At 43.3% G+C, this 17,837-nt stretch overlaps 1 protein-coding gene across 1 annotated transcript in view; it reads right to left on the reverse strand.

Moving 5' to 3' along the window:
• VDR (vitamin D receptor) overlaps positions 1-17,837 on the reverse strand; it is a 133,018-nt gene that overhangs the window by 18,508 nt on the left and 96,673 nt on the right. Inside the window, exon 5 of the mRNA XM_066584329.1 lies at positions 12,235-12,419. Coding sequence (XP_066440426.1) covers positions 12,235-12,419 — 185 coding nt within the window. The remainder of the gene's footprint in view (positions 1-12,234; positions 12,420-17,837) is intronic.

Below are 17,837 nucleotides of genomic sequence, written 5' to 3' on the forward strand. Positions count from 1 at the left end.
ATCGTGCTCCCCCATCCCTCTCCATTTACTTAACATAGCGGACGTTCACTATTTACACTTAACACTCATCGTTTAGGATCATCGCTCATCATTTAGGCTGCATAAAATTCTGCTGTTCAGTACTGAATGGCCGCTATGTTAAGTGAATGAAGAAGGGCGGGGTAGAGCAGGGAGTCAAATCTCCTCCAGCCACCCCGCTATAAGCCAACGATACTTGCTCCTGTTCAACAGCATGGCAGCAAGTCCCTTTAAGAACTCAGCTGGAAACATATTAGCCCGTTACAGTTCTTATGCACAGTTTTTACTCTATAATTATGCCCATCCAATTTTCTTTCTTGATAAAGAATGTAAGAAATTTCTGATGACTACTAGTAAAGCGGGTATGTCATCAGACTATCCCGTAAAGGGACAGGTCCCTTATTCTATCAGCCAAAATGATTAAAAAAAAATAATCAGGCAGGCTTATTGTTGTGACTACAATGTAACCGTGAGAAGAGCACTCACTCTTCCTTTCCATGTACTCTCCTGCCCTCCTGACAATGATCGATACAGATACACAGCAGCCAGCCGTCAACCGAGAACCACCATACCTCATAGGGAGGGTGGCAGGGACTGCAGGGGTTGCTGCTGGTTGCTGCCTCTGTGATATAAAGTACACAGTTGTAGGATTGGCTGGTTTGATGGAACAGGGGGGCTTAGGGAGTCGAATCAGCGGGAGTGGGAGTTTTCTACCCACTCTTACCCTAGGAGCAGAATATGGTAGATGCTCTCTCCCCGCTCCTACGTTTTTATGCCCCTGCAGTTACTAATGGTATAAGCTTTGCAATGTCAATGATTTGGATGCTATTGGTTTTTCTCCAGTTTTGCAGAGGTTACAGCTGGCGGTTGGGCCCAGAAGGTGCTTGATACTCTACATGTGCGCTGCACCTGGGCAGCAGTTAGCATTTCAGGAGGTTTGGTTTAAGGTCTATGTTAAAGGGGTTGTCCCGCGAAAGCAAGTGGGTCTATACACTTCTGTATGGCCATATTAATGCACTTTGTAATGTACATTGTGCATTAATTATGAGCCATACAGAAGTTATAAGACGTTTTTCACTTACCTGCTCCGTTGCTAGCGTCCTCGTTTCCATGGAGCCGTCTAATTTTCAGCGTCTAATCGCCGGATTAGACGCGCTTGCGCAGTCCGGTCTTCTTCTTTTCTCAATGGGGCCGCTCGTGCCGGAGATCAGCTCCGTGTAGCTCCGCCCCGTCACGTGCCGATTCCAGCCAATCAGGAGGCTGGAATCGGCAATGGACCGCACAGAAGCCCTGCGGTCCACCGAGGGAGAAGATCCCGGCGGCCATCTTCAACCGGTAAGTAAGAAGTCACCGGAGCGCAGGGATTAAGGTAAGCGCTGTGCATTTTTTTTAAAGTCCCTGCATCGGGGTTGTCTCGCGCCGAACGGGGGGGGCTGTTGAAAAAAAACAAAAACCAGTTTCGGCACGGGACAACCCCTTTAAGGTTACTCACGCCCGAGGGCATGTGTTTTGTTGTAAAAAAAATATTTGTTAAAGTTGTGTCCGCTCCCATGTATCCATTGATCTTTGTTTTATGTTGTTAATTATTATAGGCGCTTAAGTTGGTAAGCGGCTTGGCATGGAGGACGTAGGTAGAATCCGTGCAGAAAGAGTTCATACAGTAACTATGAGCCCCATGTATTCTTTGAGTGCTATTTGCCAAATTCCAATATAGTTTTTGTGCCATCCTGACCAATAGGAGAGCTGATCTCTCCACTTAGAAAAAGCAGCGAAGCCTAATAGACCCACTCTCATTATATTGGGTGTTTCTGGACACTATTTATAAATAATCCTGTGCCAATGTGGCAGGAAAGAAGGGGCCTGCCAATGGCAATGGTGGTAATTGGGCTAGCTTATTTTATTGTCGCTTTTTCAATAAATGTATTTTTCATATTTCTATAACTTTTACGCAATTACACAAGAGGAACCTTCCCGTATGTCACAGAAATCTGCCTCTGTACACCTGCCATAGACTTCCATAAAAAGAATGATTCATTTGTTGCAGAATGATTTTATATTTTTAATAGGCCTTTATTGACAAATTTAATGGACTGCACTATTTAATACACTTGAGGAAATTGTAAGCCAATCAATGCAGGCCTGCCAAATGAATGCTAAAAGCACTCCTTTGGATTTAGTAGAAGGGCGACGCAGAAAAAGACCACCTGCTCCATCTAGTCTGCCCTCATATTATTTTTCTCCTAGGATAGATATAGATTTATTACATTTATTTACTATTGATTTTTCAGCTTCACCCGCTGCTAATTACTCTTTCAGCGAAATTATGTTTTTGGACATTTCTGATCCCCCCCCACAAGTAATCTCCAAAGGAGCCTTTTGTTCAAGTCTTTAGTTTCTTACTTCATTTGAAGGTTTTGATCATGTCTCCTCATTTTGAGGTCTATGAGCACGTTAGAAGTGGTTGCAGGTGATATGAACCTGGCCGTAGGACATTTTACTTTATTGTCTGCAAGGCTGAAGTCTAATTGAATTCAATATATGATTAATGAGATTCTTGTCGGAAAACATCACATATTAAATTGATGAATATGCTCAAGAAAATGCTACTGCGGGGACCCAAAACTTTAGGAATCTACTCTCCCCTCTACTGTACCATTGCAGTGAATCTCTTGCAGTTGTATGCATATGTAGGTTGAATCCAAGTTCCATACACCATACACATTTCTCTATATTTTTAGTCATGCTGATGTAATACTGTATATACACAATTTCGTATGATTTGGTGTGGTTTGTTATCAAAACAACTATACCCTCAAATATATATATTATGTAAGTACACACTACGCCTCTCACTCACTCACTCATCATCTACAGGGTGGGCCACGGAAAAGTAGCCCGGCACCATACTCTTAAAATCTGCCCATGACAACCAATCACAACACAGCTTTCACGTATTATGCTGCAGAGGAAAAATGAAAGCTGTGCTGTGATTGGTTGCTATGGACAACAAAGATTTTCTTTTAGAAAGCTTTCATCAGAGTGTGCCAGGATAAAATTCTGTTGCCCATCCCGTATAACAAACTTCATTGGATATTGTTTACCGGGAAGTAGTTTAAATAGGCCAGAAATGCCTTTCGGAGGCTTTGGAAAAATTCTAAAGCAAGCAACACGCAAAGGGACCTCCACATTGGCTTACAATGAGTATTTTGTGTATTCAAAATAGCGGACGCCTTCCATTATAACTATTATTCCAAATTCCAATGAATTATTTTCCTGAATATGGGTATTTATACATATAGATTTAAGTTGTCGTACAGGGATGGGCTTACTACTAATTCATGTATAAAAAGGAAATGACTTATGATAAAACATATATATTTATCTATATCTCCACATCATTGTGCTAATACTTGTAAATTTGAAAGGCAAACAACTCCGTTAAAGGGTCTATCCGGAAAAAAAATAAAATAACAGTAGGTACAATAAAATCACTTACTGAAGGCCCTTGTGTGATTCTTTTAAAGTTTTTCTTCTTTACCTGTGTTAGTAGTCTCAAGGAAGAATGGAAACTGTATCTCCCATCAGAGCCCCCTATCAAGTCAACCCCCCAAAGTCCTCCATCAGTCTATCCTCAGTATTTTACTGACGTTCCTGAATAATTTGTGGGTGGTGGGAATGTAGAGACAGGTAAATACAGCACAGGAGGACTATTATAAGAGCAGGACAAAGCACAGGAGGACTATCGTAAGAGGAGGACAAAGTACAGAAGGAATATCGTGGGAGGAGGACAAAGCACAGGAGGACTATCGTGGGAGGAGGACAAAGTACAGAAGGAATATCGTGGGAGGAGGACAAAGCACAGGAGGACTATCGTGGGAGGAGGACAAAGTACAGAAGGAATATCGTGGGAGGAGGACAAAGCACAGGAGGACTATCGTGGGAGGAGGATAAAGCACAGAAGGACTATCGTGGGAGGATGACAAAGCACAGAAGGAATATCGTGGGAGGAGGACAGAGCACAGGAGGACTATCATGGGAGGAGGACAAAGCACAGGAGGACTATTGTAAAAGGAGGACAAAGCACAGGAGGACTATCGTGGGAGGAGGACAAAGCACAGAAGGAATATCGTAGGAGGGCAACAAAGCACAGGAGGACTATCGTAAGAGGTGGACAAAGCACAGAAAGACTATCGTGGGAGGGGGACAAAGCACAAGAGGACTATCATGGGAGGAGGACAAAGAACAGGAGGACTGTCATGGGAGGAGGACAAAGCACAGGAGGACTATCGTAAGAGGAGGATAAAGCACACAAAGACTATCGTGGGAGGAGGACAAAGCACAAGAGGACTATCATGGGAGGAGGACAAAGAACAGGAGGACTGTCATGGGAGGAGGACAAAGCACAGGAGGACTATCGTAAGAGGAGGATAAAGCACACAATGACTATCGTGGGAGGAGGACAAAGCACAGGAGGACTACCGTAAGAGGAGGACAAAGCACATAATGACTATCATGGAAGGAGGATAAAGCACAGAAGGACTATCGTGGAAGGAGGATAAAGCACAGAAGGACTATCGTGGGAGGAGGACAAAGCACAGAAGGACTATCATGGGAGGAGGACTAAGCACAGAAGGTCTATCATGGGAGATGGACAAAGCGCAGAAGGACTATCATAAGAGGAGGACAAAGAACAGGAGGACTATCATGGGAGGAGGACAAAGCACAGAAGGACTATCGTGGGAGACGGACAAAGCACAGAAGGACTATCGTAAGAGGAGGACAAAGAACAGGAGGACTATCGTAAGAGGAGGACAAAGCACAGGAGGACTATCGTAAGAGGAGGACAAAGCACAGGAGGACTATCGTGGGAGGGGAACAAAGCACAGGAGGACTATCGTAAGAGGCGGACAAAGCACAGAAGGACTATCATGGGAGGGGGACAAAGCACAAGAGGACTATCGTGGGAGGAGGACAAAGCACAGGAGGACTATTGTAAAAGGAGGACAAAGCACAGGAGGACTATCGTAAGCGGAGGATAAAGCACACAATGACTATCGTGGGAGGAGGACAAAGCACAGGAGGACTATCGCAAGAGGAGGACAAAACACATAAGGACTATCGTGGAAGGAGGATAAAGCACAGAAGGACTATGGTGGGAGGAGGATAAAGCACAGAAGGACTATCGTGGGAGGATGACAAAGCACAGAAGGACTATCGTGGGAGGAGGACTAAGCACAGAAGGACTATAGTGGGAGGAGGACAAAGCACAGAAGGACTATTGTAAGAGGAGGACAAAGAACAGGAGGACTATCGTGGGAGGGGAAGAAAGCACAGGAGGACTATCGTAAGAGGAGGACAAAGCACAGGAGGACTATCGTAAGAGGAGGACAAAGCACAGGAGGACTATCGTGGGAGGAGGACAAAGCACAGGAGGACTATCGTGGGAGGAGGACAAAGCACAGGAGGACTATCGTGGGAGGGGAACAGAGCACAGGACGACTATCGTAAGAGGTGTAAAAAGCACAGGAGGACTATCATGGGAGGGGGACAAAGCACAAGGGAACTATCGTGGGAGGAGGACAAAGCACAGGAGGACTATCGTGGGAGGGGGACAAAGCACAAGGGAACTATCGTGGGAGGAGGACAAAGCACAGGAGGACTATCGTGGGAGGAGGACAAAGCACAGGAGGACTATCGTAAGAGGAGGACAAAGCACAGGAGGACTATCGTAAGAGGAGAACAAAGCACAGGAGGACTATTGTGGGAGGGGGACAAAGCAGAGAAGGACTATCATGGGAGGAGTACAAAGCAGAAAAGGACTTTTGTGGGAGGAGGACAAAGCACAGAAGGACTATCGTGGGAGGAGGACAAAGCAAAGGGAGACTATTGTGGGAGGAGGACAAAGCACAGGAGGACTATTATGGATGGAGAAAGAAAAGAAAGCACAGTAGAACAATCCTTTGAGGGAGAAATGGCAAAAAAAAGGATGATCCTGAAAACAGAAAAAAAATTCTGTGATGAGGGCAGAGGAAAAAAATCAGATAAGAATGTAATGCGAGGGAACAAATACACTAGACTCTGGAGACACACTCTATCGCTGCCTCTATTGTGGTGGATGTCCCTGATGCCTCCCACAGCTTTCCACTCAGCATACAGCGATTGGAGCCCAACAATTCTCCAAGTATGAAGGCTTTGGGTGGGAGAGAGGTGGAGAGGGGGCATGACAATTGTTGGAGCAATCATCACATCATCTATGATGACTCATTTGAGGGCCATTACTGTGCAGAGGGCAGTACATATATTAGCAGTGACATTTCATATCTCGTGGAAATACAGAGGGAGGAGAGAAACATGGGACCAGAATGCAAAACGTCACAGCCCCTGGATGTAAACGGCGCCAGGAGGTCACACGACTGAAAATCAGCGAGGCGCTCCTGAGTATCTTTGCTAAAAGACATACAGTATATCAGTTAAGTGTCTCATTTGGCCATAATATTGCTACTGAGATATACTTTTTAAAGGTGGGATAATCCCTTTAAGATAATTATCTGCCTTCTAAAATGTGTCTTGCATAAATCTTTCTTCCCACGCTGTAATCGTTTCACTGGAACTCTGCGTCATCCAAATATTTGGGCTGCTGCTTACGGATATGATTTACAGCTACTGAAAGAAGAGGTTTGTGGTTACGGGACAGGCAAGAGTTAAGGAAATTAAATATGCTGGTTGTTCCGTAAAAAGTACCACTATGCACAGTGACGTTGTTTCGTTGGAATTACAAATATCAGCCAACATCACAGCACCTGTAAATGCAGCGGCACGCAGCATAATAATTCTCCGGAACAGTCTCTGATGCAATCCAGTGTAGTGCCCACCCACAGCAATACAGTAAATCACAAGATCTGCAAGCCAATAAGCATAGTAAGTTGTGTCTTGTGATTTTCTTTAACTCTTTTTACAAGTCTTGCCAATTCAGCCTCCTTCTTGAACACACCATTGATTCACTCTGCAAACTCTGTCTGGTCTGCGCAAGTACTGTCATGGGAACAAGTAACGCCCTCCCCTCCATCAATTCTCTCTTTTTAGTTGTCCGGGATTAAATAAAGAAACAACCTTGAGACACAATAGATTTCAATATTTTCCAAAAAGTAAGGCTTCATTCTGATGGCATTATTTTGGTAATTATGTGTAAACTAAAATGAGAAGTTCTCCAAAATTTGAAGGGTTGATGATCTGGTGATTAACCTGATTGCCAGACTTGAGTTGGGATGGAATTTTCCTTCCTTAAATTAGGAAAATTGGCTTCTAGTTCACTGGGTTTTTTGCCTTCCTCTCGATCAACGTTGGGGGCCAATCAGCTAAGCTAGATGGACATATGTCTTTTTTCAGCCCAACATACTATGTTAGGGTGGTGTCATACCTGCGCTCGGGGTACCGCTTTTCTATTCCATTCAGGGAGCAGAGAAGGAGAATTGCCATGGCCAAAAGGCTCCGTCTGAAGACAGAACCAAACAGCACTGAACGGACCCCATTGACTATAATAACCCCACACTAGAGTAAAAAATATTGTGCAGGATTAAAGCTCCTGCCTTTGCAATGTAGCAGGAGCAGGTTGATTCCTCCCTCAGCTGTTAGCCACGGCCGAGGACTCGGAGGAGAAGGCAGAAGAGATATTTAACTGCTTCTGCCTTCTCTCTTGCAGGCTACATAGTGCTCCATGAGCGCTGTGTAGTGAATGGAGAAAGTGGAAGTGCCACAGAGGATTCTCTATTATATTAAGGCAGTTAGAGCTACTGTGGAAATGTTGTTCAGTAACCGGAAACCCTTTAAGCGACATTCAGAAAACAGGTGGAAAAGAATTACTACACCCTTCCTACTTTTACAATAATGCTAGGACTACACAGCGAACGTCCCACATCCAACGGCGGCATTGTTGCTCTGCCTGCATCACGAGTATGGACAAACAATGCGGTCACTTTGCAACTCCCAAGTTGCCACAACATTACAGTGGCAAGAAAGTTAACCCTGCTGGATTTCTCGCAATTGTCATGCCACAGTGGCAATAACTTGAAGGTCACAAGATGAACACATTTACTTTCCTTCCTTCCACTGTCACCCTTCTGATGCAGTCAGGGTGACAGTGCGATCTTTAGCAATGGGACATGTGTCATGCACAAAGTCATTGTGCAGCTCTAGCCTTAAGAGAGTAATTAGAAGCCAGGTAAGTATCAAGAAGCATGGCTACCTATATAAAAGCTGAACATTCTGGTGTATCTACATGAACATTGTTACGTTTGGCCTACATGGAATAGTTTGTGTGCTAAAATGGTGAATATATATACAAACACAATATAAATGCAGATAAAACAAAAAAATGTAAAAAGGAAACACAAAACAGGGATGCCGATGAAACTACCCCAAAACCCTAGGATAACCGAAGACACTACCTACCAGCGGAGTGCTCGCCCTGATAAGGGCAACCCCACGTCTGGAACGTGGGCCAACCCTGCTTTTCACTAGATGGTGACAGGTAATAGTGGCAAAGTTTAGCTGACACTGAATGTAAAAGAAACTACGACTGTACAGAGAATAAAGATGTTCAAACATCAGGATTAACAAGTTAATCACCAGCAAACTTATCTTAACTTAGACACAGGTCAGGACCACGAGCCGCCGACAGGACCAGAAACAACTTCAGACAGACTATAACCAGTGTTTTTCAACAAGCCAGCATAAATATATATAAACTAGGGCTGATTGGCTGCCTGGGATGCCCATTTCCCAGACAGCCAATCAGTGCATAAACCAGCAGAGAAGTGTCCGCGTGGGTGTTCAGCGCCGAAATGACACTAAGCATGCATCATCAGACGCTTCTGTAGTAAACAGTGTAGTTGACTATGCAAGAATATATAGCAAAAAGATTTTTTAAAAAGGCCTAAAGAAGTAGAACAGCCCGATGGAGGCGAATCAGACACTCCTTTGGCATGTGTCAGGTGAATAGGGACCTGTAGATAGTTTTACATATACTACACTGGGAACTCTCCCCACACGTAAAACGTACACGGCAGAAAACAAATATGGAGGCACATGTTAGCTTAGTTAGATGCAAATTTGCATCTGCACAAACCACAAGATTCGGGAACTCTTTGGCCTGGTAAGACCAATGTGCAGAAATCCAAACACAATTTATCACCACCAACACCTTATGCAAGCATCAAGCATGAACGTGCCGGGGTCATGAATCAGACTTATTCGCAGCCACTATGCCATCTGTCTAGCAGGTTAAAGTGATCATCTACCTTAGAATATTTTTTTTATGTAAATAGGATTTTAAATCTGTGTTCAATAATTTCTTAATATATTTACTTTAAAATAGTTGGGGGCTCGCTGTTTTTTATACAAACCTGCAAATCCCCTACATAGACATACATTAAAAACATAATGTATTGTCTAACTGCAGCAGCCACTGCAAAGGCTGCTATACTGCTACGTACCGTTATACATTGAACTCAGTGATAAACTCCCTCTACTGGTGACTGCTGGAAGCAAACATGTTCGATTTAACCTGATCATGATGTGAAAGTAGCCTATGAAGTGTTGTTAGTGTCGGGGCAATGCAAAACTTTCAATACTTTTCATAATAAATAAAAGTATTGTTTTGCATGTAAGCAGAGGCGAAATTTGAAGCTCCTGCGTCCCAATGCAAAATCCGTAACAGGTGCCGCACCTTCAACGTCATACTTATATTAGTGTCAGGAACGCTATCTTTTATCATTGGGGAGAGCACCCAGAAGGTGAGTGAGTGAGGAACCTATAAGCCATTCATGCTTCTCTGGGTAATATGCAAATAATGGAGATGGAGCAATACCTCTGCAGCGCCACCTATTGGAAGGCAGTATTCCTGCAAGTCAATGTTAGACTCTTTATAGAAACCTTGTAACAATAACTGGGAATTGATAGACAAGCCAGAATCCATGTACAGACGCACAGTCCTTGTATGGATTCTGGCTTGGCTTCCATTTCCCAGTCATTGTTACAAGGCTTGTATAAAGAGTCTAACGTTGACTTGCAGGAATGCTGCCCTCCAATAGGTGGCGCTGCAGAGGTATGGTTCTATCTGCCTTATGTGTATACTTATATTACAGATGGTACAAAGTTTAATGTGAGACCTAAGGCCGGAATTACCCGAACGGATCAGATTCTGAATGCGTATTTCTGCAGCAGAAGACCTGCGATCAATCATGGAAAGCATTTACGAATGATTGTGGATGTGAGAGTTTTTCTGCTCTGATGTACACTATTCACAGCGTATCATCCGTGCGGAATAAAGATCTCCCTCCCCACTAGCTGGCATTCCGGCTTTTCTATCTATTTTCCTTTCACTCATAAGCAATGTTAATTGGGTATGGGCGACGGAACACTCGCACCCATTGACTTCAATGGGGGCCGTCCGCATGGAATCCGAGCTAAAATAGAGCATGCTGCGATTTTTCCTCTGCTCACAAAATAAAAAATTTGTACCTGGGAGTACAAACGAAAAATTGAAAATACATGCCTTTCAATGCCAGCGTTTTACCTTGGATTTTCCCCGTGGGTGGCAATCTCGGATTCTGCAATTAAGACCCCCCTAACACAGTAACTCTCTGTGGAACCGTTTGTTTCCCCTCTCAATAGTTCTACAATGCCTTTGTTGTGTTAAGAGAACGATAACCTTTGTTGTAAGCGCCATCTCTACAGGTCCGCCATGTAATTACTGCACATCTCATCAACAACTAGTTTCAATGTATTTTCATTTTACAAACGTATCAAGGTTATGCTGAAAATCTACTGTTTGAACAAAAATATATTGAAGTACACCACTTCCTGTGTTATTCTTTTTTGGTTCCAAAAAAATAATAAATGCAAAAAAATAACAAAACCCAACTGCAGGCATGTGAAGGTCCATGAGTCATTAGTAGCCCTACCTACCGTATGCTGGGAAATGGGTATGAGTCACAGAAAATAATAGCGATCAGGGATGAGATGGAAACAGTATCCTTTCCTTCAGTAGTTCTTTACAAGGCCGGGCTCACGGACCGTACGGTAATACTCTGCGTAAAAATCGTAGCATTTACCGGCACAGGGACCTGCGTATCCCTGCATCTTGTCGCATTTTTGCACACGTATATCCGCGCAGCAGCAGCGTATTTTACGCACGCTATCCTGCACCCGCTTGGTGTTTTTTAAAAATTTTCTTCTTCTTTTCCTAGCAGCATGTGTAAAAAACACCGCACATACGAAACATAATTGCATATGTACTGCGTTCCCATAGAAAACACTATGGCTGCACGTTGCGTTCTTTTTTACGTTTGTATCACACACAATAAATTTACGCAAGTGTGAATGAATGAATGAAAAACAATGTACCTTCATTAACGCCATTCTCAGCGTATTATGCGCAGGTATATGCAATTTAAATACTGTTGTGTGAGCCGTCCGCATGTCCGTATTGCATGCGCTCTCACAGAATTCTTACGATGCAACAGCAAATTCTTATATATTAGGCTTTATTCACACGGGGCGATAAAAACCGCACCAAAAAGTGCATTGGTGAAACAATGTGTGTTTTTATTAAGTTTATAGTAAAATGTGGCAAAAAAAAAAACGCACGCAGTTTTGCAAATGCATTTTTTGGTGCGGTTTTTACTGCAACTGAACTGCCCCGTGTGAATGCAGCCTTACATGTATTATTACAGGGGGTGGACAAAAATATGGAAACACTGTACGAAATGCATAGGATTTTAATCATTAGCACTGAGCTGCCCTTTTGATCCCTGCTTGGCTGCGAGCTTTTCTACCAAATTTGTGTTTATTTCACCTCTTGCCCTGCTCTGGGTGGTTTGGGGAGCCAAACGGTAACAGCCACCAAGTGGCTCAAATCCCCTGACCAATGAAACCTTGCTGCTCTCTTCCCAGTAGCATCGGTGTCATATTACCTCCACTTAAAATCAGTCTCTACATGTCTTATTGAAATATGATTTATAATCCCATCTAGCTTAAGGCATGCATTTCGCACGCTGTTTCCATATTTTTGTCCGCCCCCTGTATATATTACCATTATTACATATTAATGTTCTGTTGTCAAGAAAAACCTTCATAGAGAGGAGCTGAGAATATGAAGAATAAAATCCTATTTATGCTACCGATCAAAATCAAGTGTAATAATATAAAAAAACTCACCCGGAACTGAGAAAAATCGGAATAAGTTTCATCGTAAGTCTTGCGATGCGCTTCCAAAAGAGTATCAATCATTTTTTGTTGTTCCTCTGATACTTTGGGTCTTTGTGATTCTCGCTGCGCTTCCTCCTCCTTCCGTTTCGTGATCATCTCCCGCTTTCTCTGGACCTCTGCGTCTGTGAGGATAACTAGGACAACAACAAATATCACGTTTATAGAGGAGTCATCATCTGCAGTTATCAGAGTATTGGGGGTTGATATTTAACTCGTCCAGTTCTGAAGTTATATATGAACAAGTGGAGGACCCGCTACATGTTAGAATTCATTTCATGGAGCCATTGAATGGGACCCGTAGGGCTATGCCACTGTGATGCCACCCGACAAAGCTTCCATATGTAAAATATCATGGCTCTGCAGCGGATGGCGAGTCACAGGATCGTCACATCAGTCATTTCAATAGGAAACACATGCGACCTATCTGTAGCGCCACAGAGACAAGTGCGGATATACCTTGTAATCCGTCAGCCTATTGAAATCTAGCTATTGACTGAGTAAAACATTAATAATGATGCATCCCTTGTTGGTATCATGTCAGTCCCATCCTAGATCCCAGCCTCACCAACACCAGCATTGGGATTCACGGTATAAAGTAATGAAAGCATTGTGGCAGCCCTAATAGACCAATACACAAGCTCTTTGTTGGAGAGGCCACACAACAAGTAGTTCATCACGGAGTATCCCGCTGCTTAGGGCCAAAAAGTTGCACACTGTAGGGACCCAGCAACAGGTTTTCCCTTCCAATGGGATTATATCAACTATATATTATATACACACACAGAGTTTTGGGTCCTCTCGGACGTTATCCCTCCTGTGAATGTATTGTGTTGAATAAGTGTACTGCATACATACAGTATGTGATCAACGACCAAGTTATACAAACTGTGTAGCGCAGGGAGAACCGCTGCTTCCATAATCTGGCCACCTCTGCATTCAATTGCAGCGAGGATGTGTCGGCCATAGCGCCAGGTGAAATGGGTCAGGGACCTCCGTTTGTGTTGCAGAGGAGGAACTCACATCTATCAGACATTTATACCTCCGACCGTTAGCCCTGACTATCACTCTCCGTGTTTTGAGCCATTTTGGCAGTAACGGAAAACTATCCTTGGTAACACAGAAGTTCCTAAAACAAAGTTTTGGTGAGTCACTTGCCTCTAGAAGAATGAGGTGAAGCTTCCCTGAGAAAATGTATTAAGAGAAACAATGGCTTGTATGATCGAAGGCAGTGATAGGTAGAAGAGCGAGGGCAAAGGTGCTGCCGACCCGATACGTGCCTCAAAACTGGAGCGGGCAGGATACTTAATGCAAGAAAAGGGTGCAAAATACTGGTAAATGGCGCAACAGTCTTGAAGAACATAAGGATAAACCGGACTTCTCTTTTATTAGTTCGAAACCAGCAAATATCATTATTTTGCCTCTATACCTATTGACCAAACTCACAGTCCTATGCCTTGGGTTCTATTAGTATACAAGAAACAGGGACTAACACCCTGAGGGTAGAATGCCCTCACTGCAGCCCACATGCATGCTGGGAGAGGACAATGCAATCCTTGACTCTCTATTCATCGAAATTGAAGAAGAAATACAGAAAACAGTGATAAAATATGGGGAATTACATTTTTTAAATAAAGCATGGGAGACCAAGAGATTTGGATATACCCAACAATGCGTGCGTTAGGTAGCTTTCACCTATAGATTATGGAAGAATTACTATGCCAGGACTATGGCCGAATGTCACGGCCCAACCGCAGCCCTACGGACCTGAAGTGATGGCATCCCAGATTCCGATTTCATGTAAAACTAGTCTTTGCACAAAACCTCAATTATTTAGCTAATTAAAATTACCAAAATTCCCTGGATTTGGCAAGTATACCGGCCCCTGATGCAAACTGATATAACGTATAGTTAATTGTGATCCAACTTTTCTCCACTTTATTCCAGCAGTTCACCTGCAGACGATCCTCCGTTCTGAACTGTTTGCTTAAGCGGGGTCAGACGGTTTGTACATTTGCTTTTCCTGTCGGCGATCTCTAATCTAAATCTGTGTTTTTTTTTCTAAATTTGCTCAGCAAACTGGCAAAAGATTAACATTATAATTATATGTTGCCTCTCCATTATCTATTAGAGGCTGGGGACAATGTTAGGATTCACATAAGCACAGCCTTGTAATTTCCTCTATAAGATAGAAAAAATTGATTTTTTTTAGAACTTGAGAATGGTTACGTAAACACACAGGCCATATAGTCTGGCTGCAGATAAATGGAAATGGGTGGGTTTTTTCTTTTAATTAAAGACTTCAAGCCCAAGACAGAAGAAAGCTCTCACTGACAAACTCGCTAAAACATAACCTTTATTAAAGTCTTTATAAAAACTGAAATTCCCTTAAGTGGATCTAGCCCCTTATGGACTTTCGTAAGCGCGTAGAAGGTAGCCGTTCTTGGGTGGGATGGCAATAGAAAGTTATACTCTGCTTCATCGATCAGCTTATGTTATTTGGCTTCATCGAGTAGTGATTTTAGAGTCCTCCGAAAAATGTCCGTGGGATCACTGTGTAAAACTCTGTAAGTAGATTTATCCCCTAACAGGTCATTACACGTTTTAATGTACCCCTCGCGTGACATGACCACTACATTCCCACCTTTATCCGACTCCTTGATAATAATATCGGTATCTTTTTCCAGTGCATTTAATGCCTGTAGTTCATCTGATCTCAGATTACTTCTACTACTTACCCTATCTGGCATATCTTTAATTTCTTGTAATATAATTTTTTCAAAGATATCGATATACGACGATTGCCCTTGTGGGGGTAGTTTGGTACTCTTAGGTTTTAATCCCGTGAATGGACCTTGTCCTAATGTACGTAATCCTCCCCGTTCTAACTCTTCCAGAGTCCTAAGTCCCCCTAGATCGCCAGGATCCAGTCCGAGATTGGTTAGTGTAGTGCGATCTTGTACGGCAAAAAACTTTTTCCATCTGATTTTGCGTAAGAAGAGGGCCATGTCCTTTGTCCAACCGAACCCGTTGGGACGGCTCAGTGGGACAAAGGACAGGCCCCTCTCCAAAATGCTCTGTTCCCCGGCAGATAGTGTTCTAGATGAAAGATTAACAATTCTCATCTTATCAAAGTCTTCAACCTGTGTGTTAGTTGAATCTAGTAAACTGGTTTGTGGCTGATGAGATTGCTCGGTCTACGAGGAATAGGATCTAGATGGGGCCCCATCGTTCCCTTAGGAAGTACTGGCCGATGGGTTGTTCTAAAAAAAAAAAACCTCTGATAGTTTGGGATCTTCTTCTGCCACGTCCCCTAAAAGGATTTCTGTTACGGTTCCTCCCACGGGGTGGGTAGCCTTACCCAACCAAGTGGAATCTATATTGATAAAATCTTACGTCCCTTCGTAGAAGCATTACCCACTGACGTCCTGTGCCAATTGGAGGGAATTACACTTGAACCTAATGTACTTTTAGCAGGTATGGACATAGAATCCTTATACAGTTCAATCCCCCATGACCCAGGCTTGAGAGCAGTGGATCACTATGTCAAACAAAGAGGAGTCTCTTTTTCCAGACACAACATTTTCATTAATCATATGCTCTCCTTCATACTCACACACAACTATTTCTTATTCAACGGCAGATTCCTCCACCAGCTCAGGGGCACCGCGATGGGGAGTCCCTGTGACCCATCCTATGCCAACTTGCTCCTGAGCTGGTGGGAGGAACAGATAGTCTTCTCTGATACCAACGCCTCATGGACCTGTCAAATCCTATTGTGGATTCGGTATATTGACGATGTCCTATTGCTATGGAACGGAACCGCTGACTCCTTCTTCCAATTTGTCCGAATTTTGAACACAAATATATCAATCTGAAAATAACTTCAGAAATCCAGGAAGCTACCATCTTTCTTGGACATCAAAATCTCTAAATTCCCTCACGGTACACTAAGGACTACCCTTCATCGAAAAGAGACAGCAACCAATAGCCTTCTATCTTGGCACAGTGCACACCCACTGCCCCTACGTTGGGGCATTCCAAAGGGGCAGTTCCTGCGTATTCGTAGAAACTGCTCCTCGGAACAAGATTTCAGGGTGGAGGGCAATAAACTCTGCAATAGATTTCTCCAAAGGGGTTACCCAGCTGGGGTAGTTGATGAAGCATTTCAATTTGCCCAACAACAAAAAAGGCATGAACTATTGGTTTCTCGCGCAAAATCGCCTGATCATACCACCAGAATTATCGGGATGTTCGATGAGGGGGTACCTACGATCAGAAAATTACTTGGCAAATATTGGCACATTTTAAAATCTGATAGTGATCTAAAGGATATCCTTCCAGATACCCCACTTATAACTTTTAGGAGGGGTAGAAATGTCAAGGACAGGGTTGTTAAAAGCCACCTTGCAGCACTTTCCCAGCAGACTTGGTTAGGGGCATTCAGACCACTTGGAACTTTTCCATGTAGTGACTGCCAGGCATGCCAATTTATCTTGAGAGGGGACTCTTTTCGAAGTGCTTCGGCGGGCAAAATATTTAAGATCAGATAGCTATTCAGTTGCAAATCCTCTAATCTTGTCTACATGGCCTCGTGTACTTGCCCACGTAACTACGTGGGCAAGACAATCCAACAGTTTAGACGCCGCATCTTGGGCCATGTGGGTAACATCAGAAGAGGAGAAGTGATGCCGTTAGCTTGTCATATGCGCGACGTCCACGATGGCTACCTGCAAAGACTTAAATTCCAGGGCATTGAGTCCATTCGGTCTTGTGTTCGAAGAGGTGACATCAATAAGCGACTGCGTCAAAAGGAAGCCAAATGGATTTTCTGCATAAATTGTCAAGAACCACAAGGCATAAATGAAACACTTTCATTCACTTGTTTCCTGTGATTTTCGTGACTGAGTTCTTTGTCATTTAGGATTGAGCTATTCATGCACCCTAAATCAATCCCAGTGACGTATGGCGTCCTCCCTTCCCTCTCTAAACGTATTATTCATACATCCCTTACTTGGTAACCCACTAGCATCTAGGGTTACATCTCTTTATTTATGCATATTATGCCCTAGACCTTTGGCCTTTCTACCTGTCCAGACCGTCAGGTAGTCTTTCGGTCACCTGTATTGGATTGGCCAAATTCCAGTTTGGTCCTACGTATTAAAACACTATTGTACTATTGGTAACCTAACGTATTGTAACACCATCCTCTATCAATTATGCGTATATTGACCATTCATTACATTCTATCGTCATCCGATATTGCAACGGTTCTTGGTGGGCACCTTGGTGTGTCTCGTTTTGCCAAATCATCAGATTTCTGCGACTACCAGGTGTCATTCAATGCTTCCTATATACTTAAGCATCTGTCATTTTGGTCAGCTACAAGATCATATGACCTGGCACTATTGACCTGATTAACAGAATGCTAATTTTGTTCATATTCTTTCCCTATACTATGGGATTGCCATCCCTTATCATATAGGCTGATTGTAGGCTTATGGGATGACGTGAGCGGCACAGCGCTAAGGAGTACTAAGGGCTGGTCTGTAAAC

Source organism: Eleutherodactylus coqui, chromosome 1 (assembly GCF_035609145.1).
Source record: "Eleutherodactylus coqui strain aEleCoq1 chromosome 1, aEleCoq1.hap1, whole genome shotgun sequence".
Classification (NCBI taxonomy): Eukaryota; Metazoa; Chordata; class Amphibia; order Anura; family Eleutherodactylidae; genus Eleutherodactylus; species Eleutherodactylus coqui.